Source organism: Hyperoodon ampullatus (assembly GCF_949752795.1).
Source record: "Hyperoodon ampullatus genome assembly, chromosome: 11".
Lineage (NCBI taxonomy): Eukaryota > Metazoa > Chordata > Mammalia > Artiodactyla > Ziphiidae > Hyperoodon > Hyperoodon ampullatus.
Genome location: NC_136924.1, coordinates 98,175,197 through 98,201,311, shown reverse-complemented (window position 1 = coordinate 98,201,311; position 26,115 = coordinate 98,175,197). Strand labels below are relative to the sequence as shown.

The 26,115-nt window shown below is 41.4% G+C and overlaps 1 protein-coding gene across 1 annotated transcript in view; it reads left to right on the top strand.

Annotated features, from left to right (window-relative positions):
• The window catches only part of LOC307060744 (RAD51-associated protein 1-like), a gene marked incomplete at its 3' end in the record, with an annotated part of 39,443 nt that overhangs the window by 9,373 nt on the left and 3,955 nt on the right, over positions 1-26,115 (top strand). The window contains 8 exon segments of the mRNA XM_079715455.1: positions 498-639; positions 3,472-3,581; positions 5,778-5,864; positions 6,369-6,518; positions 10,677-10,838; positions 13,885-13,956; positions 21,272-21,444; positions 23,028-23,088. Of these exon segments, the coding sequence (XP_079571581.1) occupies positions 498-639; positions 3,472-3,581; positions 5,778-5,864; positions 6,369-6,518; positions 10,677-10,838; positions 13,885-13,956; positions 21,272-21,444; positions 23,028-23,088 (957 nt within the window).

Genomic DNA, 26,115 nt, shown 5'->3' with positions numbered 1-26,115 from the left:
AAGCTGTGGAAAGCAAACAATGTGCTTGTCTTTGCTTTTTTTCTTTTTTTAATTAATTTATTTATTTTTCGCTGCGTTGGGTCTTCGTTGCTACCGGGCTTTCTCTAGTTGCGGCGAGCTAGGACTACTCTTCGTTGCCGTGCGCAGGCTTCTCATTGCGGTGGCTTCTCTTGTTGCAGAGCACGGGCTCTAGGCGTGCGGGCTTCAGCAGTTGTGGCATGCGGGCTCTAGAGCGCAGGCTCAGTAGTCGTGGTGCACAGGCTTAGTTGCTCCGCGGCATGTGGGATCTTCCCGGACCAGGGCTCAAACCCGAGTCCTCTGCATTGACAGGTGGATTCTCAACCACTGTGCCACCAGGGAAGCCCCAATTTGCTCATCTTTAAAACTTGAACACACATGGTAATGAATCTCAGCTACCAAGAAAGTAATTTTATTTATTTCTTCCTAAGGAAAAGCAATTTCATATGTTCTTTTATTTTTAATTCACACATGAATAGATGATTTTGTTCCTGCAACCGCACCGTTAAATAAAAAATCCAGAACTACACAAAAGGAGTTAAAACTAGAAAAACCAGAACCTAAACTGAAGAATCTCCAGGAAAAAGACATCCCACTACAAGAGAAAACCCCTAAAAAAAGGTGAGAGGTAAGACATACAGTAAATATGACATTAGGTGTGTTAATGTAAAAGAGAGATAAATTCAAAGTCTTGGTCTAAATTGGAATTTGAGCAGCATCATGGGTCTTATTTTATTTAGTGCATGTAGGAGAACAGGGATGTACCATTAATCCCCTTCTGACTTTCCGAACTTCTTTAAGTTCACAAATGTATGAGGAAATATCTATTTAAGTATTAAGACAATCATAATTACCAAGTTTAGAAGGTATGACTTGCATTTACAAGGCCTAGTACCTGTCTCTGAAGTCCTCAGGTTTTACAAGACTACTTTGTTAAACATTACATTTGTAAGGACAGTTTTATAAGATTTAAAACCACGTATCTATAACATATGAGATGATGGATGTTCTCTAGACTTCTTGTGGCCATCATTGCGTGATGCATGTAAGTCAGATCACTGTGACTCACTGTAATGTACACCTTAAACTTATACAGTGCTGGATGTCAATTATATCTCAGTAAAACTGGAAGAAAAAATTAAACCATGTATTTTTCTAGAGATAAAAAATATTTTCTCTTTACCTTACTGAGTTTTGTCCAGCAGTGAGCAGGACCTGTGGTTTCTAGCCTCACCTGGAGTTCCATTAGTCAGTACCAAGAGAGAGGGTAAAATGAGGGAAGGAAGCCCCAAGAGGCCCCAAACTTGCACTATGGGGAGGAGGGATACTGACAAATGGAACGTAGGACGTGTGATGCTTTACTGCTACAATAAATGTGAGGAAAGTTAATTAACATAGAGAGACTTAGCCCGTGTCCTTCTCCTTACTTTTTTCTTTTTTGTTTTTGAGATTCTTATACTACCTTTAAAATACAGTTAACAAAACAACCAATGGATGGGAGAAAATATTTGCAAATCATAGAACCCATTAGGGACTTGTATCTGGAATATATAGGGAACACTTACAGTCCAACAATAAAAAGAATAATGACCCAAGTTAGAAATGGGCAAAGGACTTGAATAGACACTTCTTTAAAGAATATATACAAATGGCTGATAGCACATGAAAAGATGCTCAACGTCCCTAGCCATCAGGGAAATACAAATCAAAACCACAATAAGATAACATGTCACGCCCAGAGGGATGGCTGTAAGCATAAGGACAGACAATAGAAAGTGTTGAGGAGTATGTGGAGAAATGGAAACCCTCACACATTGCTGCTGCGAATACAAAATGGTGCAGCCACATTGGACAACAGAGTAGCAGTTCCTTGAAATAAACAGTTATTATATGACCCAGCCTAGGTATATACCCAAGAGAAATAAAAATCTATGCCCACACAAAAACCTGTACATGAATATTTATAGGAGCATTATTCATAATAGCCAAAAAATGGAAGTAATCCAAATGTTTATCAACTAATGACTGGATAAGTGAAATGTGATATATCCATACAGTGGAATATTATTCAGCAATAAACAGAAATGAAGTACAGGGAGGGGGAACGGTAAGCTGGGACGAAGTGAGAGAGTGGCATGGACATATATACTACCAAATGTAAAATAGCTAGCTAGTGGGAAGCAGCTGCATAGCACAGGGAGATCAACTCGGTGCTTTGTGTCCACCTAGAGGGGTGGGATAGGGAGGGTGGGAGGGAGGGAGACGAAAGAGTGAGGAGATAAGGGGACATATGTATATGTATAGCTGATTCACTTTGTTATAAAGCAGAAACTAACACACCACTGTAAAGCAATTATACTCCAATAAAGATGTTAAAAAAAAAGAGACATGAAGTACTGATATATTGTGCAATATGGATGAACCTTGAAAACATTGTAGGGAGCCAAAGAAGCCTGGCACAAAAGGCCACATATTATATGGTTCCAGTAATACGAAATGTCTGGAATAGACAAGTCCACAGAAACAGAAAGTAGATTAGTGGTTGCCAGATGCTAGGGAGGGGGAAATGGGGACTGACTGCTAGTGGATATGAGGTTTCTTTTTGGGCTGATGAAAGTGCTCTGAAATTACATAGTGGTGATGCTTTCACAGTTCTCTGAATATACTAAAAGCTGCTGAATTGTATGCTTCAAAAGGGTGGATTTTGTACTGTGCGACTTATATCTCAATAAAATTGTTATTTTAAAAAATAAATCCTTCAAGGTGTATCTCAGCATTACCTCCTTTACATAGCCTTTTCTTACCTTCAAACCTTTTTAAACCTTTCTTTGCTTTCTCTTCCTCTTAAGCACTATAGCACTCTTGACCACCTTGAACAGGAGACGTGGTAATCTTTTTATATAGGGTAATTATTATGGGACTTGTTTTCCTACCTCCTCGTTAACTGCAGACTTTTTGAGGGCACTTTTAATATCCTGTCTAGTGCAATGCCTCACAGAGTAAGTACTTGCTGAAATATTTGTCAAAATCCAGATTGGGCGGAACAGATGTAAAAAAAAAAGTAATTTCTATTTAATAAAAGAGCTGTAACAGCTGTCTAAAGAGGTGTGGGTGAGGTCAAGGAACATTTCTAAGTGGAAGTGATGTTTGAGCCACGTCCATTCTCAGCTGGGCAGGTGCTTCCCACCTGGACGGAGCTGGTGGTGAGGAAGAGACATCACAATGAAATGGACATTGTCACGTGATGCTCCTATTTCAAATCTGTTCTGCTGGGTCCAACATGACACTTAACATTTCGGGAGGCTTAACGTTAAGGAGCAATTATGATCATGATTATTTTTGAAGAACATCTTTCTGAGGTTGGAAAGAGACTCTTAGTCACTGAGGAAAATCTCAGATTTTAGTTGAGATTGATAGTTTACAAACTCATTATTATTTGTGTGTCTATTTTAGAATGCCTTTAGACGATAAGCTCTACCAGAGAGACCTAGAAGTCGCACTGGCTTTATCAGTGAAGGAACTTCCAGCCGTCACCATTGATGTGGAGGAGTCTCAAGATAAAAGTAACTTTATTTTGGATAATTATCTTTAAAGCCTTCTTATTGCTTTTGTAATCATTTCGTTGGATGAGCCTTTGCAGAGGGAAGAATGTAGTTTTAAAACTTTGGACTAAAAAAGGAACAATTTGCAGAGGGTGCCGTTGGATTCAGTTGTTTATTCAGTTGCATAAATCTCATCCACACATAAATACCTCTCTGCCTAACACTCAGATTCAACTGGAGGACGTGGACTATGACCCTGCATGTCCAAAGTTCATCTTTATATGCAGTGAAAATTTAATTTCATGATCAAATAAATTGACCTATACATCTGAACAATCCACCTTCTTTCTCTCCAAATTCAGATTAGTTAAACATAATCTAATGGTGGTAATTTTTATTTTTTACAGAGGCTAAAGGTACTAATTTGGTTAGCAAGCTCAGTAGACTTGATAGATTTATGACTGCTGGCTTTATCTGTGGATTTTTCTGGCAATTGGTCAGCAGATGGCAATATTGATATTCTGGAGAAGCAGAAATCATTATTCCTGGAAAAGACATTAAAATTGCTCAGTTGCTTTTTGGATTAAACTGCTTTGGCCTAACTTCTTTTATCTTGGAGGATATTTTTAGCCCATTTGCTTATTTAGGGGTATAGATGTTTAAGTCAGTAGTGCCTCCTGTTTGAAAATAAGTGAGATAGTGTTGATTAGGGGGCCCTTTTAGTAATCAGGCGTCAAAGAAACTGAAAAAGAGAATTGTCATGTATCTAAAACTGAGAAAATGAAAATCTCTTTCCTGTAAAAGATCGTGACATCGTATAGCAGGGTTTCCTTGGAAGTACCACTTCTCCAAGAGTAATAATACCAATCATCATGACTTAAAGTTCTCTTAAAATACTCTAGATCATTTTAAAGTTGTGATAATGATTGAAGAGGCTTTACATTAGTAAAAGCGTGGATCTGCCTACACAGAAATGATAGTTAATGTTTGTCCACTGTTTCCTTTGTGCTGGGCACCACAATAAGCAATTTCCACAATAAGTCAATATTTAATTCCCCACAATAGCCTCATTTAATCCCCACACTGTTTTTTTTTTTTGGTTTTTGGGTTTTTTTGGCTGCGTCGGGTCTTCGTTGCTGTGCATGGGCTTTCTCTAGTTTCGGCGAGCAGGGGCTGCTCTTCCTTGCGGTGCACGGGCTTCTCACTGCGGTGGCTTCTCTCGTTGCGGAGCATGGGCTTTAGGCATACAGGCTTCAGCATTTGTGGCACACGGGCTCAGTAGTTGTGGCTCGTGGACTCTAGAGCGCAGGCTCAGTAGTCGTGGCACACGGGCTTCGTTGCTCCGCGGCATGTGGGATCTTCCCGGACCAGGGCTCAAACCCGTGTCCCCTGCATTGGCAGGCGGATTCTCAACTACTGCACCACCAGGGAAGCCCCCCAGACTGTTTTGTTTGTTTGTTTGTTTGTTTGTTTGTTTGTTTTGCGGGACGCGGGACGCCTCTCACTGTTGTGGCCTCTTCCGTTGCGGAGCACAGGCTCCGGCTGCGCAGGCCCAGCGGCCATGGCTCACGGGCCCAGCCACTCGGCGGCATGTGGGATCCTCCTGGACTGGGGCACGAACCCGTGTCGCCTGCATCGGCAGGTGGACTCTCAACCACTGCGCCACCAGGGAAGCCCCCCCCAGACTGTTTTTATCTCCACATTATAGATGAGGAAATTAAGTCTTGTAGAGGATAAGCAACTTTCCCCTGGTATATTGCCGATTTAAGAGCCTGAATTTGAACTTAAGTCTGATTAAAGTTTGTGTGATTTCAGAGCCAAAACTTCCTAACCATATGTTAGCCTTGCCAAGTAAAGTCACTGTGCTAGTTTGAGCCTGGATCAGCGGTCCCCGACCTTTTTGGTGCCAGGGACCGGTTTTGTGGAAAACAGTTTTTCCACGGTGGGGAGGGGGAGAATGGTTCAGGCGGTAATGCGAGCGGTGGGCAGGGATAGGGAGCGGCTGTAAATACAGATGCAGCTTCGCTCACTCGCCGCTCCCCTCCTGCTGTGTGGCCCAGTTCCTAACAGGCTGCGGACCGGCACCAGTCCACAGCCCAGGGGCTGGGGACCCCTGGTCTGGATCATTTATCTGTATCTAAATGGTATTAGATTTTAGCACTTATCTTCCTATTTCTAGACATTAGTTGATTAGGGTGCTTTCTTCCTTATATTTAGACATTGACAAACATGGCAATAGTGAAACAGAAGCAATGAGTAAGCCTCCTCATATCTCCAACTGCAGTGTAGCCAGTGATTATTTAGGTAAGTTTTTGATATTAATAATATTTTTTCCATCGACATTTTCTAACTCTTATTTAAATTCCTGAAACTGTAACTAGAACCAAGGTCTTCACATTTGTGAAGGTTCTCTTCACCCCTTCTCCTTTGTTTCTTTCTGTTTTAGTTTTCCTCTCTTTTAACTGCAGACCCAGTTTCTTCCCCGGTGGAGGGTCACGACTACCCATAGCTTCTAGTTGACATCAGTTGAACACTGAAGAAAGGGGCTCTATCTTCCCAGCTCCATTTTGAAAATTCTTGGGGAAAGACTCTTCCAGTGTGGGCCTTGGACTTTTGCTTAACTCAGACTGTTGCCAGGAGACTGATGTATTATGATTGACCCAGATTGGGCTGTGTGGTCTGTTACTAGAAACACAGGAAGGACAAAGCTGGGCAAATAAAAAGAGCAGGTATAATAGAAGTCTACTCCACAGTTCTTTAAATGTTACCTGGCACAAAAAGTTTCGTTGATTTTTTTTTATCCTGAAGATCTGGATAAGATCACGGAGGAGGATGATTCCCAGGGTTCTCAGCGGAGAAGAAAAGCGGCTTCCCAAGCCGTGGTCCAGCAGAGGAAGATTCTTTTGGAAAACAGTGACGGCGACGGTGCCGATGACTCCGAACCAGACTTTGCAACTGGTAGGTTATGTCCTAACTCAAAATTAACCCTATGGAGAGTCAGTAGAAAGTTCTTGGAGACCATGAATGTATGCAAAGCACTGCTAAACGTTTGGTGTCTGCAAACTTGAGGAATACACAGGACAGTTCAATTCAGCTATGGCATTTGGGGGAAAAGCTTTATCTGGAGGTGACCTTTAAGCCGTGCCTTGAAAAATGAGTAGCATTTAGGGGTGAAATAGCACTTCTGACTGATAAAAGGGCATAAACAGGAGAACAGGCAAGTGCACATACAAGAGCTCAGCGGCGCTGGAGTTTCCTCAAAAAGCTAAAACTAGGACCACCTCAGGATCCAGCAGTTCCACTCCTGAGTATTTATCCAAAGAAAACAAAAGCATTAATTAGAAAAGATATCTGCACCCGCATGTGCACTGCAGCATTATTCACAGTAGCCAAGATGCGAAAGCAACCTAAGTGCCCGTCAGTAGATGAAGGGATAAAGAGGATGTGGTATATGTGTATGTCCACACACACACACACACAGTGACTATTACTCAGCCATAGAAAACATGCCATTTGCAGCAACATGGGTGGACCTAGAGGGCATTGTGCTAAGTGAAATAAGTCAGACAGAGAAAGACAAAAACTGTATGATTTCACTTATATGTGGAATCTAAAAAACAAAACCAATGATCAAACAACAAAACAGAAACAGTTACAGATACAGAGAACAAACAGGTGGTTTGCCTGAGGGGAGGAGGGTGGGGAGAGGAAAGAAATAGTTGAGGGAGATTAAGAGGGACAGACTTCCAGTTGCAAATTAAATGAGTCATGGAAGGTACAGTGTGGGGACTATACTCAATAATTATGTAATATCTTTGTGTAGTGACAGATGGTAACTAGCTTATTGCGGTGATCATTGTGAAATGTATAGAAATAGCGAATCACTGTGTTGTGTACCAGGAGCTAACACAGTGTTGTAGGTCAATTATACTTCACAGACAAACTCATGGAAAAAGAGATCAGGGTTGTGGTTACCAGAGGCAGGTGTTGGGGGAGGGGGAATGGGATGGAGGCAGTCAGTAAGTACACACGTGCAGCTATAAGATAAATAAGCACTAGGGATATAACGTACAACAGGATGAAGATGATGAGCACAGCTCTGTGTTTCATATGAAAGTTAAGAGAGTAAATCCTAAGAGTTCTCATCACAAGAAAAACATTTTTTTCGATTTCTTTAATCTTGTGTCTGCGAGATGATGGAGGTTCACCAAACTTCTTGTGATGGTCACTTCATGATGAGCGTAAGTCACATCGTTATGTTATACACCTTAAACTTACACAGTGCTGCATGTCAGTTATATCTCAATAAAACTGGAAGAAACAAAAGAAAAAGACGTAGAAACACACACACACACAGAGTTCAGTGAGGTTTGCAGGGAAGGCAGAATGTGATGGAGGTTGGAGAGGCTGCCTGGTGCCAGATCGTGAAGGGTCTCAAGCCTGCTTTACCTTAAATGGAAGGACAGACATGTTCCCCGATACACTCAGTGTCCTTCAAGGAGCAGTACTACCAGTTTATTTCCATCTGCCCTGAGCCAAGAATGACTCACTCTCCCATCCCCCCAGAGCTGGTTGTTTATTATACTTGAATGTGCTGCTGGATTCATTTCAGACAACCTGAGTTATCTGGGACAGGGTCCCTTCTTTAAGTGACATTTCAGAGTTTTCCTCCTGCACTGGCTCACCCTAGATGAGAAGAGAAAGGAACTTCTGTGACCTTCAGTGGGAAAAGAAAAGTGAAAATGGAGAGAATCAAGGCTTTTCTTAAGGACATCTAAAGATACCCCAAATCTATAACCTGAGTGTCTGGGCCTTCCAGATTTCCCAGTATGAGATGCTAATGACTTGGGATTCTGGGAGCTCCGTTTCCCCACCTCCAGTTTATTTAAATAGCATTATAGCCCGCTCCTACAGTTTATCCTCTCAAGCCAAGAAAAGAACACATGAGATACCGTAACTGTTGGGGTTATAGGAAGCTGTATCCTCCTAGATACTATAGTCTGAAATTTTGGAGAAACTTCTCCACTGCTTGCCCTCCCTGAACCTAGATCCTCTTGGGAATCCAGAAATAATTATTTGATTTTGCAAGGTACTATTTATAGTGGCCTTCATGTGATCTGCTGGCCTTATATGGTGAATTCTGTATAACACGGTAACTATTATGTGAATACATGGGTTGATTATCTGTTTTTAAAATTTTATTTGTGTGGGAAGAATGATAGAATAAGGACGTCACAATTTGAAGATTGTAATGACATTGTTGATTTAGGCAAAGATCATCAATAGAAGGCTGACGAGGATCTTTACAATGGAGAATTCAGGCTGGCATCAGCTGAACCAGCCAGGAGTGGGACAGCCATACATTCTGTGCTTTCTGATATGACTGACATAATATGGAGAACAGAGCATCACCTATGATGTGTATTCTTGCCCAAAAAAGTAATAATAATAATAATGTGAGCTTGATTCTAATTGAGCCTTGAGAAAATTCCAGCTCACAGGAAATGCAAGAGTAAGTTAAATGATACCATGAGGAAGAAAACAGACCAATCCAGAATGTAGGACATTCCATAGGACAACTGACCTCGTTGCTTCAACATGTCAAAGGCATGGGAGGAAAAGGGATGGGATATTGCTCTATATTAAAAGTGATTAATATGGGCTGGATAGAAGATGATTCCAAGAAACTGTTGTTGATATCGTTAGATATGATAATGATGTGTTTTTTATAAGTCCGTGTTTTTTAGAGATGCATTCTGAAGTATGTGGAAATGTAATAATGCAGTGTCTTGGGTTTATTTTTATATACTCTGAGAAGGAAACGGAAGAGAAGATAGATAGATGAAGCAAATGTTGCAAAATATTGATGATTGTTGAATCTGGGTGGTAGTTTATTATTATCCACTGTTGTGTATGTTTGAAAATTTTCATACATATATATATTTTTTACATAAAATATATTATTCCATATAGATAGGTAGATATTATATATGGTGGGTATGACAGTGTTTATCTCTGAGTGAGGAGATGAGGGAGTGGGCTTTCTTCTTCCTTAATACTTTTTTGGTATGGTCGGCATCTTCTACAGTAAGCATGTACTGCATTTGTAATAATGTATAAAAAAGTGTAAAAAGGTTTTTTATGAATATAGGGCTAATCCTTATTTACACTTAATTTTCAGAGTTTAGTATTTACAGGACATGATTTTCTGATCCTCTCTTCCCCCGAAAGATAGAAGAATCATTGCTTAACTCTCGAGTATTCTCTATGCTTTTTTCCAGAAGCTGTAGCTACTTAACACATTCCATCACTGGCTTGTATCATCCCATGCAGAATAGAAAGGAGTTTGTGGGAAATCAGAGGTGTGTCCCAGGTGAAATCATACACAGGATTGTCAGTTAAGATGGTTATGGTACGGTCAGTCTCTTCTCAATTCCCAGTGGGTTTCTGTTCCGGCATGTTGAAGTTGGTGTGATTAAGGAAAGGCATACGGTTATTATTACCATCAAGGTTATCGTTTTGGAAGAGCAGCTAATGTTATACCCAGCCGTTCTTCTCAAAAGTTCTGAGTTAAACTGGTAAAATCAGAAGTAAAGATTACTGATGGGAAATTAATGATAATAGCAATAGCAAGCAATGCTCTTCTGTTCGCTATATGCCAGATGTTATTCTTTCCCTATATTAACTCACTTAATCTGCACAACAACCCTGTGATGCAGGTTTTAGGGTTCTCCCTATTTTATACATAGGAAACTGAGGCACGTTGAAGTTAGGGACCTGTCTCAGGTCACACGACGTGTCAGTGGAGGGGCCAGGATCCAGACCCAGGCACCATGCATTGTTTTGCCCCTGGAAACAGCATAGCACAAAGGCGCACAAGAATCTGGTGCAGAAGATGAAGTTGAGGCACTAGAAGCCTCACCCTTTTTTTTTTTTTTTTTTTTTTTTTTTGCCACGCCAAGAGCCATACGGGATCTTAGATCTTAGTTCCCCAACCAGGGATTGAACTCCCTGCAGTGGAAGCGTGGAGTCCTAACCACTGGACCTCCAGGGAAGTCCCAGAAGCCTCACTTTTTAGAACTTTTTAGAGATGAGGTATGTGATCTTCTGTTTCAGGTGAGGATTCTGAGGACGATTCTGATTTTAGTGAGAGTGAAGACGATGAAAGTTTCACTGTGAGAAAAAGTAAAGTTAAAGAAATTAAAAAGAAAGAAGTGAAAGGGAAATCTCCAGTTGAAAAGAAAGAGAAGAAAGCCAAATCCAAACGGGATGATGTGGGTAAGAGCGGTCCCCCATACGTCACTTCATACTGAATATGCTTGCTTGCTTGCTTACCGTGCTTCTCTCACCTTTGCCTTTAGTCTCCTTAACCTTTTGCCAGCGTTCGTTTCTTGTTAAGGTCCGTGGAAGAGAGCAGGCTGGGGTGGGCAAGGCAGAAGGGCAGATAGGGGCACTGACCCCACCCCCCCCAGCACGGACTGTTTGTCTCCCTTCAAGCTGGGCCTCCCTCTGAGTGGCTCCTGTCACCTGCATTTCACAGCGACAAAACTGAGGCTCCGAGAGGTTAAACCGTTTGTTGGAATTCTTATACCTGATAAGCGAGGGGCTAGAATTTGCACCCAGGCTTGTCCATTCAGAGTGTAAATCTGTCCATTAGACCACATTTTCTCCACACGATTAAACGGGGAAATTGGCGTGATTCTCATTTTCTGCTGTTGCACGTGACTCAGTCTTTGAGTTGAGACCGCTTTTGTCATGTGTTTAGGGCCCTGTGGTTTCTTCAGAATGAATTCAGTTAGGAGAAACCAGTTTCACAATAAAACTTTTGGAATTTGTGACGACTTGAATGTGGAATATTTGTTTCTTGTGTAAAAGAAGTTAGGATATTTTTGAGTTCATAACATACAATAGATTATTGTAAAATATAACTTCCTTTAACCTGCTTTGTTTTACTTATTGATAGATATTTTTATGTCTTGGTTGTTTAATATATGTACTGTTAGAAACTAAACTTTCCATTATTCAGACCCCATTCATTAAGGGTGGGCATTGCTCTCACCTTAAGTAGCATGGTGCTGAGTACTGGTGCTGAGTACTTACTAAGAAATGAGAACTGATTGAGTCGTATTCCTCCCACCACTGTATTCTCAATTAGCCAGGTTTTAATTGGTGTGTTTTCTGTTTTTTGTTTTTTTTTGTTTGCAATTGGCAAATTCATCTGGTTTCCAGAAATTAGATTTTAAATGTAGGGGTTTTTAGAGATAAAGCTGTGTATTAGTTTCCAATTGCTGCTGTAAAAATTTATCGCAAATTTAGTGGCTTAAATCAACACAGATTTATTACTTTACTGTTCTGCAGGTCATAGTTTCAAAATTTTCCTCACTCAGCTAAAATCAAGCTGCTGGCAGAGCTCTGTTCCTCTGTGGAAGTTCAAGGGGAGAAGAACCCCCTTTGCTGCCTTTTCTAGCTTCTAGAGGCCACCTGCTCTCTGACAGGTGGTCCACTTATCCCTTCAGAGCCATCACATAACTCTCATTCTCCTACTTCTCACTTTCACTTATAAGCACCCTTGTGAGTACACTGGGGCCATCGGATAATTCAGGATAATCTCCCCATCTCCAGATCCTTAATTTAGTCACAGCTGCTAAGTCCCTTTGCTGTGTAAGGTAACATGTGCACACATTCTGGGAATTAGGAGACAGGTCTCTTTAAGGGACTGCCTACCACAAACTGATAGGAAAAAGTCATTGACAATAGGAAAAAAACGTAACATGAATATATTTCATATTTTCTTCAGATGTTTGTTTATGCTTTCTCACTAAAACATTCTAAAAACTAAAGATAAAATTTCAGTTTCCACGTTGGAGTTTGCTGCTTAAAGTCTTCCATATACCCTGGAGCAAGTTGCTTCCTGAGAAAATTTCCTATGTAATATTAGAAGTAAAGTTTAACAGCTAAATAATGAGATTAAGAATTTGGAAAGATGGATTATATTTCTAGTCCCACTAATAATGTACTGATAACCTCTAAGCATCTCTGACGTGGCAGGTGTTATAATTTTTCCCTGAATAGAGAAAATTGCAAGAGCTATGGTGTCCAATATGGTAGCCACTAGCCAAAGTAGCTCTATCATATTTAAATTAATTTAAATTAGATAAAATTTAAAAGTCAGTTCCTTGGTTTTGCACACCACATTTCAAGTGCTCACTAACTGTATGTGGCTTGTGGCTACCGTATTGGACAACACGAAATACGGAACGTTCCCATCACGGCAGAAAAGTCTGTGGGATGGGGCTGACCTAGAGAATGTAGATGTTAACGTTAAGAAGAGTGTATAGTGAAAATGTTCATATGCACATGCAGTTAGATGCCACTTAGGTATCTCGAAGCAAGCATTATCTGAAAGTGAATTTGTATTCTGCTTCTCCTCCCTCCATCAAAAACAAACAAACAAAAAACCCAAACCCACTCCCATTCTGTGTTCATTCTCTGGGTAAATGGTGCCATCAGATGGTGTGTTCCTGACAGGAACTTGCCAATCATGATTATTCCCTCATCTCCAGCATGCCTCCCCCTCCTAATTACTAAAAGCCATCCACTCTGCTGTCTTCCCTCCTTTCTCCCCCTTAGTTCAGGCCCTGGTCCCCTCTCACCTGGGTTACCACAGAGCCGTCTAGGTGGTCTGCTTTTACACTGCCCTCGGCAAGATGCTTCTAGATGTAGGTTCCCTGCCCCGTGACCACCTCTAGCGTCTGTCATCTCTCTCACCACGTTGCACTGTACGCATCTCTGTACTTTTCTGCCCTTTCTACTAGAGTCTAGTGATTGGACCGTAAATTCCTAGAGCCTAATAAAATGTCTCACTGACATATTCCGATGAGACACTATTGTGTAATGATTACAAGTGTGGACTCTGGACTCAGACACTTACTAGCTCTCAAATTACAGGCAGATTGTTTAACCTCTGTTTCCTTAACTGACAGTAGGGATAGTCACTTCTGTATTGGAGTTGCTCTAAGGGTTAGAGGTAATGTATATGATATGCTTACCATACTTCCTAGCATGTAATGCTCATAAAAGATGGCTATTCTTAGACTCTCAATAAATGTTGATTAATGAGTTTTTCAAACTTATGATTCTGCTTCTTTAATTCTTATAAGCTTATGTAAGTTGATAATTTTCACACATACATGCTAGACTTTATCTTCCTCTGTGACCCCTTTTTTATGTATATTTTTCAAATAAGTGACTTCAGTAGATTCTGCTCCTGCTGCTGTCAAGTCAGAATCTTGGCCCTCACCGAAAAAGGTTTCTCCTTCTTCAGAGGCCACTAGGAAGCTGTTACAAATACGAAGTCCTCCAGCTGAAAGCAAGAGACCTAAGTGGGTCCCACCAGGTATGGTATATTTATTTACTGCTCAAGGGCAGGGGCTTGGAAAATTACCACTAGTAGATTTGTTTTTTCTTAGTTGTAAATGTTACGTATGAGCACTTCCTCATATTATTTTTTTTAATTTATTTTTATTTTATTAAAAAAATTTGGGGGGCTATGTTGGGTCTTCGTTGCTGCACGCGGGCTTTCTCTAATTGCGGCGAACAGGGGCTACTCTTCGTTGCGGTGCGCAGGCTTCTCATCGTGGTGGCTTCTCTTGTTGCAGAGTGTGGGCTCTAGGTGCGCAGGCTTCAGTAGTTGCAGCATGCGGGCTCAGTAGTTGTGGCTCGCGGGCTCTAAAGCTCAGGATCAGTTGTGGCGCACGGGCTTGGTTGCTCCACGGCATGTGGGATCTTCCTGGACCAGGGCTCGAAACCGTGTCTCCTGCATCGGTAGGCAGATTCTTAACCACTAAGCCACCAGGAAAGTCCCGGAAGATTAGTTATTGAAATAATGAAGCTTTGTCAGTTCAAGGATAATCCTTAGTGTATTTCTCCTGAGAATAATTAGTGATTCCGCAACAAAAGAATTTTAAAAGTATTGATATAATGACTGTAGAAATTTGAAGGTAGCATCAGCAAAAAGATAAAAAAGAAATAACGGATTGATGGGTCAAGAGTCACGTCATAAAACACAAAGTGCTTATAAATTCATTGTGGGGAAGGGCCGGGCAGGTGACAGAGGTGAGGGAATCGGGCCTGGAGAGGAAGCGTGAGTGAGCGGGCGTTGCTGCCCTCGAGAGCGCGTGCCCTCTGGAAGGAAGCCGCCGTCGCTCTGTTCCACCTGGTTGTCAACATGCAGGATTATGGGCCTCGTATTTCCACGTCTGAGTTTTTCAAGAGGAGCCAGAAGTACAGATTTTAGTGTGAAATCTCCTAGTTCTTAAAAGTGGACTTTTTAAAACACCATGTGGTCCAAACAGTATATCTGAGAGCAGGATTTGACCCTCAGGTTGCCAGCTAGCCTCCTGTCTTATACGAATGTGAGAAGACCAGCAAGATTCCAATGGGAAAATGAGCCAAGGACATAACATACCACTGCCCCCAAGAAGTACAACTAGAAACCAATATGAAAAGAATTGCAGCCTCACTGGTAATCAAGGAAATGTAAATTAAAATAATAAAATATTGTTTTATACCTCTCAAACTAGAAAATAATAAAGCAGTATCAACCAGTGCACTCTGGGTTGTGGGGTAGCAGGTATAATTATTTATTATAAAGTTATAATCCCTTTACAGGACAGCTTGACAGGAGCCATAAAAATAAATCGATCTTTTGACTTAGGAACTAATCTTGGGAATTTATCCTTAAAAAGAACTCAAAAGAAGGAAAAGTAGTAAGTGGTCAGTAGTAAGTGATTTCTTTATAGCCATTTATAGAAAAGTGGTGAAAAATTGGAAACAACCCAGAAGTTTGTTGTAGGAATTTGATCAATATGTGGCACATATGTGCAACTAAGTATGATAAGTCAGATGGCTGGAAACATGGAAATGTTCATAAAACCTTTGTATGAAAAAAGTACACACACTTGTACTTATTACGGCTAAAATCATGATCAGCTACGAACATACATGTGGATAAATTCTGAAATTTAATACTCGTTGGAAATGATTGCTCCATTAGAGTGGTAGCATAAATGAAACTAGTATAAATAAAGAAAAATGGTATTTGTCATATTTAAACTTGTGTGATATTTGAAAAAATAGATTCTGTAAGGAGTACTTGTAAAAGTTGTAGAATTTTGTAAAAATGCGTTAGATTTTGCTACTACTTTAGAAATTATAATTCCATTCATTTTTTTATGTCTTTACAATCAGTGTTCTTTGCTCCTAACTTTCCTATTTAGCTCTCACATTTAAAGTTTCGGTGTCATTACCTTGGCCTCTGAGGATGTTTGAAAATATGCAGTGCTATATATTTTCTGCTCTTTAGTACTCCCCATTCTTTTGATCTAATATGTAACTTGATAGAACCTGCATAGCAGAAAAATGCTTAACTCCTTTTTTTGGCCTCTTCTGTTTTATAAACTGACCTTTGGTACGAGATTTCTGACGTTCTCAGCATCAGGTGATCTGTCTTCTTGCAGCGGTGTCTGGAAGCAGCAGCCGTAGCCCACTGGCAAGAGTGTCTGTGAAGTCTCCAACTCAGAGTCTCCGCCTTGGCTTGTCCCGATTAGCACGAGTTAAACCTTTGCATCCAAATGCTGCTAGTAGCTGAGTGTAGTGGCAAGAAAATGTTTGATTAAGAAGATCTCACTTTTATAAGCATGTTTATATTTGTGTTTATATTTGAGGAGGGTATTGTAACATAAATGAATCCTTTGAAGTTGTATAAATGATCTCTACCTGTTTTGTGATCGTTCTCTGAAAAGCTCTCTGAGACTTCAGTAAGAGGTTTGTTTATAAAAATTATCTTGGAATGTCATTCCCTTCTGAAGAGCATATTGTCTTTCCCTTATATGTATATAATAAGTCATTGTCATTACGTGGCTGTCAATTTGACATGGAGGATGTCCCCGTTACATGTTGTTCTTTCCTGGTAAGGTGCCCGATGCTTCTTTCTGGCTTTGTCTAGTTTATGGCACCTGAAATTTAACTGTGTAGAGTTTATCTGGCAAAAGGAAAATTCCCATTTCTCCCAGGAGACATTTCTGAAATCTTATAAGTTACTTAACCTGCACTGTCAGTTTTGTTGCAATGTTGTTTCATATTTTAGCCAAATGTTTTTATATTGAGAATTCAGAATAATTTTCCATATTAAAACAGTTGCTGTACTATAGCGTATGTCTCCTACTTCGAAGTAGATGGTTAGATAGCAAATAGAATTTCGTGACATTTTATGAAGCCCTCATTGTCAAAACCTTTAATAAAAGTGAAAAGGTTGTGATATGCACTTTTCCTTGATACTGATGCATCCACCTGTCTCTTAACTGTCTACATTTTATGATAAAATGAGTGCTTTGCAAAAAAATGTTAGCCTTTTTGTTGTAAATATAAAGGGGAAGAGCTGTTTCTTAAAGTCGTCACTTTTACATTAAGCCCGTGCTTTAGAGGGCGGCTGTCAAGTACTTGTCACCCCTATTGTATTAGATAGTACAGCCCTTTAGGAAGCTTAGGTCCTAATTCACTGTGAGAAAAGATAGTGATAGATATTTTATATTTATGGTGAGAACTTCAACCAAACCAAATTTCAATTTTTAATAAAAATACTTTGAATCGTGTTAACCATTAAAAAATATATAATACTTAGCTCAGTTCTTCTTGGTTAATGAAATATCTATGGTAATGTGAAGATAAGTATTTAGAATTATGATTACAGTGATGATTTTGTGTAGGAATTATGATCCCACTGCTATTATATATGTTTTTTCTTATCAAGTGTATATTTTCTACTGTCTTACATCCCCTTACCTACCCCACCCCACCTCCTCTTGGAAACACGTTTCCCAGGGGCACGGTATTGAGGTACTCTGTATGCTGCAGTTTAACAATAAACACTTATTAAGAGCCTACCCTGTGTTAGTACTGATATCATTAATTAATCATCTGGACCAGCTTGATGAACCTGTGTTCTCTATGCTATTGATATTAGTAGTTTCCACTGAAAATTACCTTAAAGTGTGTCAAAACTGGCCTTGCAGAAAGCACTCATGACTTTTCTGTTGCCAAACCCAGGGTACACTTTCTCACCTTATCTTATAGACCCTATTCATTATACCCCGCTTAGTACATTTTATTTCTGGGCCCATATGACACCATTCTTTTGTACTTTTCTCCCCGCCTCCCTTCCTACTCTTCATTGTTTGTGGCTTGCTAATCTTTTGTGTCACCTACACCCACGGCTCTCACTACCATACCATATTCTGTGAGATTCCATTCTTTTCCCCCCTGGTCCTTTTTTCTTTCAAAGCTTGGGCAACTTCAAGTTCCAATGGTCACCAGTGTGACAGTGACTGCCAAGTCAGGATCTTTAGCCCAGACCTTGCTCTTGTCACAGACCACTTGATCATTTGACGTAAGTCATCACTGAATCAATAACGTCTCCCCCTCGCCAGGCGTTTTCCCTCCTATATTTTCTGTTAGTAAATAGCATCACCCTCAGTCAGCAGAGGTGCCTCAGGTACTTGCACCCTTCACGTCCGTTCAGCAAGCTCTAGTCCATTTCCTGCGTTTCTCAAAACCGCTCTCTCCTTCCACTTGCTGCCTTTACTCTGACTACTAACGGGCATCCTTGCCTTGACTGGTAGCCTACTCGGGCCTACCCATCAAGCCACTCTAGTCAGAGGGAGTTTCCTAAAATAAAATCTGAGCCCAAACACCCCTCTGCTTAAAATTCACACACATACCCCTTAGCCTGTTTAGTTCACAAACTATTTCGAATCAGGCTGGCCCCTGTCCGCTGCTTCAACCTTGTCCCATGCTGCCCACGTTCACCTTTGACCCCCTGCCACACCACACTGGGTGCCAGTACCCGTGGCTCCAGGTCTTCAGATGGTTCTTATTTGCCTTCTTTCCATTGCTAATTCCTACTTGTCCTTGAAGACTCAAAATCAACTTGGCTCCTTACAAAATTTTATTTGAATGTGTGTTTCCTGCATGGACCAGACTGTATATTCCTCCAGGTGATGCTGTTGTCATTCAACTATTTAGTTTTCCTGCTTTTACCATGTTAACAAATTGAAGGATGAAAACCATATGATAATCTCAATAGATGCAGAAAAAGCTTTCAACAAAATTCAACACCCATTTATGATAAACTCTCCAGAAAGGCATAGAGGGAACTTACCTCTGTAATAAAGGCCATATATGACAAAGCCACAGCCAACATCGTTCTCAATGTTGAAAAACTGAAACAATTTCCACTAAGATCAGGAACAAGACAAGGCTGCCCACTCTCGCCACTATTATTCAACATAGTTTTGGAAGACAGCCACAGCCGATCAGAGATGAAAAAGAAAGGAAATCCAAATCGGAAAAGAAGAAGTAAAACTGTCACTCTTTGCAGATGACATGATACTATACATAGAGAATCCTAAAGATACTACCAGAAAACTACTGGAGCTAAACAATAAATTTGGTAAAATAGCAGGATGCAAAATTAATGCACAGAAATCTCTTGCATTCCTATACACTAATGATGAAAAATCTGAAAGAGAAATTAAGGAAACTCCCATTTACCACTGCAACAAAAAGAATAAAATACCTAGGAATAAACCTAACTAAGGAGACAAAAGGCCTGTATGCAGAAAACTATAAGACACTGATGAAAGAAATAAAAGATGATACAAACAGATGGAGAGATACCATTTCTTGGATTGGAAGAATCAACATTGTGAAAATGACTATACTACCCAAAGCAACCTACAGATTCAATGCAACCTCTATCAAACTATCAATGGCATTTTTCACAGAACTAGAACAAACAATGTCACAATTTGTATGGAAACACAAAGGACCCCACATAGCCAAAGCAATCTTGAGAAAGAAAAACAGAGCTGGAAGATTCAGGCTCCCGGACTTCAGACCATATTACAAAGCTACAGTAATCAAGGCAATATGGTACTGGCACAAAAGCAGAATTATAGATCAATGGAACAGAATAGAAAGCCCAGAGATAAACCCATGCACACATGGTCACCTTATTTTTGATAAAGGAGGCAAGAATATACAATGGAGAAAAGACAGCCTCTTCAATAAGTGGTGCTGGGAAAACTGGACAGCTAAATGTAAAAGAATGAGATTAGAGCACTCCCTAACACCATACACAAAAATAAACTCAAAATGGATTAAAGACCTAAATGTAAGGCCAGACACTATAAAACTCTTAGAGGAAAACATAGGCAGAACACTCTATGACATAAACCACAGCAAGATCCTTTCTGACCCACCTCCTAGAGAAATGGAATAAAAACAAAAATAAACAAATGTGACCTAATGAAACTTAAAACCTTTTGCACAGTAAAGGAAACCATAAACAAGACGAAAAGACAACCCTCAGAATGGGAGAAAATATTTGCAAACAAAGCAACTGACAAAGGATTAATCTCCAAAATATACAAGCAGCTCACGCAGCTTAATATCAAAAAAAACAAACAACCCAATCCAAAAATGGACAGAAAACCTAAATAGACATTTCTCTTTCCTTTTGTTTGTTCACTTTTTAGATTCCACATGTAAGTGAAATCATACTGTATTTGTCTTCCTTTGTCATTAAATTCATTTAAAAAATCTTTCCTGTTGGGGTTCCCTGGTGGCGCAGTGGTTGAGAGTCCGCCTGCCGATGCAGGGGACGTGGGTTCAAGCCCCGGTCCAGGAAGATCCCACATGCTGCAGAGCGGCTGGGCCCGTGAGCCATGGCAGCTGAGCCTGCGCGTCTGGAGCCTGTGCTCCGCAATGGGAGAGGCCACAACAGTGAGAGGCCCACGTACAGAAAAGAAAAAAATCTTTCCTGTATATTTGTACTTTGATTGCAAAGTGCCTCAGGTCCATTTTGGAAACAGACAGGGTACAAAGTCATTTTTATTAAATCTTTATTTTGTTTTAAATCACTAAAAATTATTACATCCTTACTGTACCCAAGTCAAAAAACAGAGAAGTGACTACAAAATCCCTTGCCCTGCCCCCATCTAGGTAACCAGTTAACAGCATTTGCAAATAACTGTAATGTCCCATTTCTCCAACCTCAGTTTCCTCATCTGTAAAATCTAGGCTGCCTGCAATACTAAATATCCTCTGTACCTCCTCGTCTGCTGAGATTTTGTTGAACTTTTCTTTCTATACTTTATATAACACAATGCACATAATGTATGGAATATACATTTTTAAATTATGCATTTTGCACGCTTCTTTTTCAACTTTCATACACGTCTTCCCTTGCCAAATCGCAATACTTCAGAGGGTGTCTACCCCAGATTAATCAGACAATTTGAAAACTTAGCTTTATATTCGTCTTATGTTTTCTTTTTTGAAAGCTTGCCTGACAAATTTACTTCTCTAGAACAATGCCTACTTTAGAGTTCTTTATCAGTAACGTGAGGCTAACAACCCCTCCTGATAATCAGGTTGCTCTGAGGATGTGATGAGATTAGATGTGGGATGGGACTCATAAGTGCTGGCCATTTGTACTTCCTTCTCCCTGCAAAGCCTGGAGAGTGAAAAGAAGTCGGGGGTAGGGGGGGTTCTTAATTAATTATTGTCCACCCTCACCTGAGCAGGTATGTGGAGCAGCGTGCTCTGGAGAGGAGATTTCCACGTGAGGTTTCTCTTTCTTTCCCCTGCAGCCTACACCTACATTCAAAGCTGGTTCTACCGATCCCCAGAGGTGATCCTGGGCCATCCCTACAACATGGCCATTGATATGTGGAGCCTGGGCTGCATCATGGCCGAGCTGTACATGGGCTACCCCCTGTTCCCTGGGGAGAACAAGGGGGAGCAGCTAGCCTGCATCATGGAGGTGAGGGGGACCCGGCTGCCTTCCAGCCGATGCCCTCGGGATGGGTAACTTCCGCTCTCAGACTCCAGGCTGCATCGGACTCGCTCTAGGGCAATGGCCTGCATCTGTTTATGGGACAGGGTTGGATGTTTTGAAATTATGTACACTTTTGAGTTGACATCTAACCTTTTTATCATAAATTTAAGTAACTGCAAAGGATGTAACTTCCAGCATATTTTGAATAGTGACATTTAAAATAAAACTGTTATACCAGTCTTTCAAACATAGTCCAAAGAATCTAAAAACAAGGCTGACATGACACCCATTGAAATCTGTGCACTGTTCAGTTGTTAGTTACCATCTTAACTTTCTGGGAAGAATATCACCCAATGAAAAGGCTTTACCAAGACTCTCATATGATTATTTATTATACCTGCTATTCTTTTACTTAAAGACATCTTGTTAAGCCAAATTAGATGACATAGGAGAAAATAATCCTAAAAATTAGAAATTTCACATTTTAGGGTTTCCCCAGGGAACAAAGATATTTTGACTCTGAACAAAGACATATCTAATTCCTCTCTCTCTCTCAACCATTCATCCCAAATCTCCATTTTCTAGATTGTCTTAAAGTTAAAGGTTGGTTGGGGAGACACATACATCCTTGAGAATTAATGTAGAGATTCATCTTATGGTTGAAACTGATAATAAAGTATTCAAATAATTTAGTTGGTAGCAGCTATAAATGATAGCTATGGTGGGATGAACACTGCCCTGGAAATCAGTAAACCTGGAGGCTAGTCCTCCTTCTCTTTGGCAAGTCACTTCCCTGGTCTGGATCTCTGTAAAATGAGGGGACCAGAGTCCATGGCTTCTAAGGTTGATGATGGATGATTCAGTGAAGCATCCCTGAGCCAATCCTCCTCCAATTTCCAAGGAGAATGGAGGGCATGGGATCTGGGTGGAGGTTCGTACTGCCCCAGAACTGCAGCTTCCTCCTGACCTCAGTGAGGCTGAGGAACAGGAGGGCAGGGTCATGAAGGGACAACCTGGGAACCTGGCTGCAAGGACAGGGGCCCAGAGCTGAGGGGGACACCTGTCGTTTCTCTCTTCTGTGTGCACCCCTGTAGGTTGCAGTGGGGAAAGGTGACCAAGCAGGTGTTACTCTTGTCTTTTCAGAAGATATTTTGTCATATCATGGTCTGATGCCCATCTGGTGATTTCCATCTCCTTTTCCTTTCCTCCCTTCCCATGCTCTGAGCTGGGATGTGTCACTCCTTAATTCAGGGGTGGTCCGCAGCTGCACTGGTTTATTTGCTTGGACAGTGGGATCTGGCTGCTCTCACGAATGGCCTATCTAGTAGGTGCTGATGTCTGTTTAGAATAATGTAGGTGGTGTCAGTGCTCAGGATACTGAAACAGCCCTGGATTAGGAGTCAAGTCTCAGGCTCTGGACCTGCTCTGCCACTGGCTTGAGGTTATCGCTTAATATCCTGGGTCCTTATCTGTAGAAGACAACGTTTAGCTGAAGTCCCACCCAGTTCTAACAGTCTTGGAATGTGTGACTCCAGAGGAGTGAATCCACTGCTTTGTCCTTGTTGAAGGTGCTGGGCTTGCCACCAACCCACTTCATCCAGACGGCCTCCAGGAGACAGACATTCTTTGGGGAGTCCCAGGTCTGACTCTCTTTTTCCTGTTGTAGCTGATGAGGTTTCCCAGCCCTGGAAGACACCCTCCATGCCCTACACCCCATATGATGCTCTTCCTCTGGCCCCACCCCAAAAGGCAGACTGTGCTTAGAGGTTTCTTTCAGAAAAGTAAAAAGATGCTGAGCCGTGGTACCAGGTGCATGATGGAGATGGGTGGGGCAGTCACTGGGAACGAGGTCTCGGCAGTGAAGATGCACAGGTGCCTAGAATGATCAGGTTCCTGCTCAGAAGGCCTATCAGCAGATCTTGAAACCCCAAAAGATTAGAACTCTACCCTCTCCTAACAATTCTCCCCACCTCCCCTAGCAGCTTGCCTGCCCGCTCGCACTATGCACGGTGAAGGAAATCAAAGAGCAGAAGCGTCTTTGCAAGAATAGTGGAAAATTCCATTGCTGCAGTTTATTATTAATGGAGCCTTATTCTTTCCCGCTGAAATTCTCTTAATCCCCCAGTCCCTTACTATTCCAGATTCATTGCAACTTTGGTATAAAATGGGTAAGCAAGGGCTGTCAGCTATGGCTTGTCAATTTTGTATAGGACATCTGCCTTATTGCTGGAATTAAGCTTCATCCACAGCCTCCATGCTGCAACCCCCATCCCAGTTCCCAGACTCTGGATTTTATGATCCTCTGTCTTTCAAGCCAAGTTGTGCTGTACAGGACGGACCGGTGGATCAATGAAGTCCAACTCGGGCAGGGCTTCTGGGCCACTGTGAACCAGAAGATGAAGCCAGCCCCAGATCTAAAATCCCTTTGCTAAGGGATTCCCGTGTACAAAAAGCCATAGTGGCCCTAATGTCAGCCAAGTGGAGTGAAGCCAGATGTGAGGGACGAGGGCTCCACAGACGGGCTCCCTGCCATCCGGAACGACAGTGTCGTCAGCTTAGTGCACAGGCTCACACTGTCGTTCCCAGCCCTCCTGCCTCTTATTTTCACCCAACGGTGGCCTCAAAATGGGTAGACAAATCACATAATTTCTCTCCACATCTTGTCCCATCAATAGGAGTCAAAAAACACCACCCTGGGGGACCCTCCTGGACAAAAGTGTTTCAGTCATGTTGATGGGCAGTCGGTATATATTGGTTCAGCCACCTGGGGGTTAAAATGTAGTCTATTTCTGTACCAGTTGGTTAAAAAGCCACAGCTCTAAGCCCACGATCCAGAAACTAAAATTTTAAGGTCTGGCAAGAAAAGGTCCTCCAGGATCCCCCTCCAATGCCAAGACTGTCGTCCACTCGGATTGGTCAGCCCCATACCAGAGCAGTCTGATGGCAGCAGAGGCTCTGGCTGACTCGCTGGTATAACTTATGCATGGGGCAATGGAACTGGTCTCTTGACCCCAGATATACTTTTCCCATCCACCACTTTTAATTCAGCCTTTTGGATTTCAAAGGATTTAGGGAAAGACAAGTAGGAGCATTGGTGTTCCCTCCTGCTAGACAAAGACAATGTGGGAAGAGTCACATCTCAAGCCTATAACCCTGAACTCAAGAGATTGTACTTGGGGGAATCAAAAGGAAGGGAATATAGGCATTTTGGTAAGAGGGTACCAAAGACATACACATGTCCATTTCATAGAGTACCCGATTTTTACCATCAGCACTAGGCTTCCGAATGTGGTTTTGGTAGCAAAATCACACATCTTCCCTTCCTGCGTAAGAAAGGACGTTATTGGCAGCTGCATCCTCATCCGTGTTTCCCAAATTTTATTTGATTATAAGAATCATTTGGGTTCTTGGGAAAAATGCTAATCCCCAGGATCCTCCTATGGTATAGTGTGTTTGAGGTGGGACTCAGGAGTCTGTATGTTTTTTACAGCAGCTTGTGATGAGGCAAGTTTGGAAACACTGTATCCACTTAAGTTCTTGGCTCTCCCTTCCCCAGGTTTGGGCTGCCAATAGGTCCTCAGACCCCAGCCACTCCTAGTTAATACCCTTAATTAAGAGGAAAGTTGTTTCTTCAAAGGTAGCAAGATATGTAGGTGCTCCAGGCAGCAAGAGGAGGTAGCGAGAATAATGAGATATTGGGGAAGGTCAGAGAGGTAGGAAAAACTTGTACAAGAAAAGCAATTACATAAGGATGACTGGAGGAGCTATGTTATTTGTAAGCCCATGAATCTAATTCTTCTTTGGCCATTTATGAAAAGACAGTATAAGATAAGGTGGGAGCCCTGGTGCCACAGTCAGAAAGGAGTTCACAGGACCTTTGCCCTATGCAGTACCCCCAGCCCATTTTTTTCTATATAAACACACAGATACCCATGTGTGTATATACACACATACACACATTCATGGGCTCTTCTAGGAATTCAGTAAGAGCAGGTGTTCTGTTGGACGCCCTGCAAATTGTATTGATTGCAAAAGTAATTAGAAGCATTTCATTATGTACCTTCCAGGATGTCCATTGTATGAACCCCGAGTTTTTGTGAGAATTTCATGCAATGTGTCAACTTTGCATGTGTGTATATACATATCCACCCTTTTACATGTATATTTACAAGGTGTGAGCATACATGGTCACCTTTCTGCACTTGCTCACCAGGACCGAGATGTCCAAACGAGTGGTCTTGCCTTCAAGGCATTGCACTGTGTTCTCAGGCCACCTTTGGACCTGTCTTCGGGGGTTTCTTTTCAGCAATGACAGAAGATACATTTGGTGAGGGCTTTAATCAGTGGAAATGGCTGAAGAAAATCATTCCAAGCAGTGTCTTAAGCCACCAACCAAGTTTGATCATTCCAGTTATGGACAAAATTTTGACGTGACTGTAAAAATAAGAAATGAGGTTAACTTGCTTGTGTGGCTTGTACATGAGCTCTGAAAGTCAATCCTTCTCCTAAAATGACTTTCCTGTTATTCCTCATGGGTGTCCCAAATTCTCACGTTTTGGGGTGAGGAAGGATCAAGGGCATAGATAAGCCAAGAATGGACAACATGCTTTTTGTTCAGAGCGGACCGTTTCTGTCATTTCAGATTTACTTTACTAT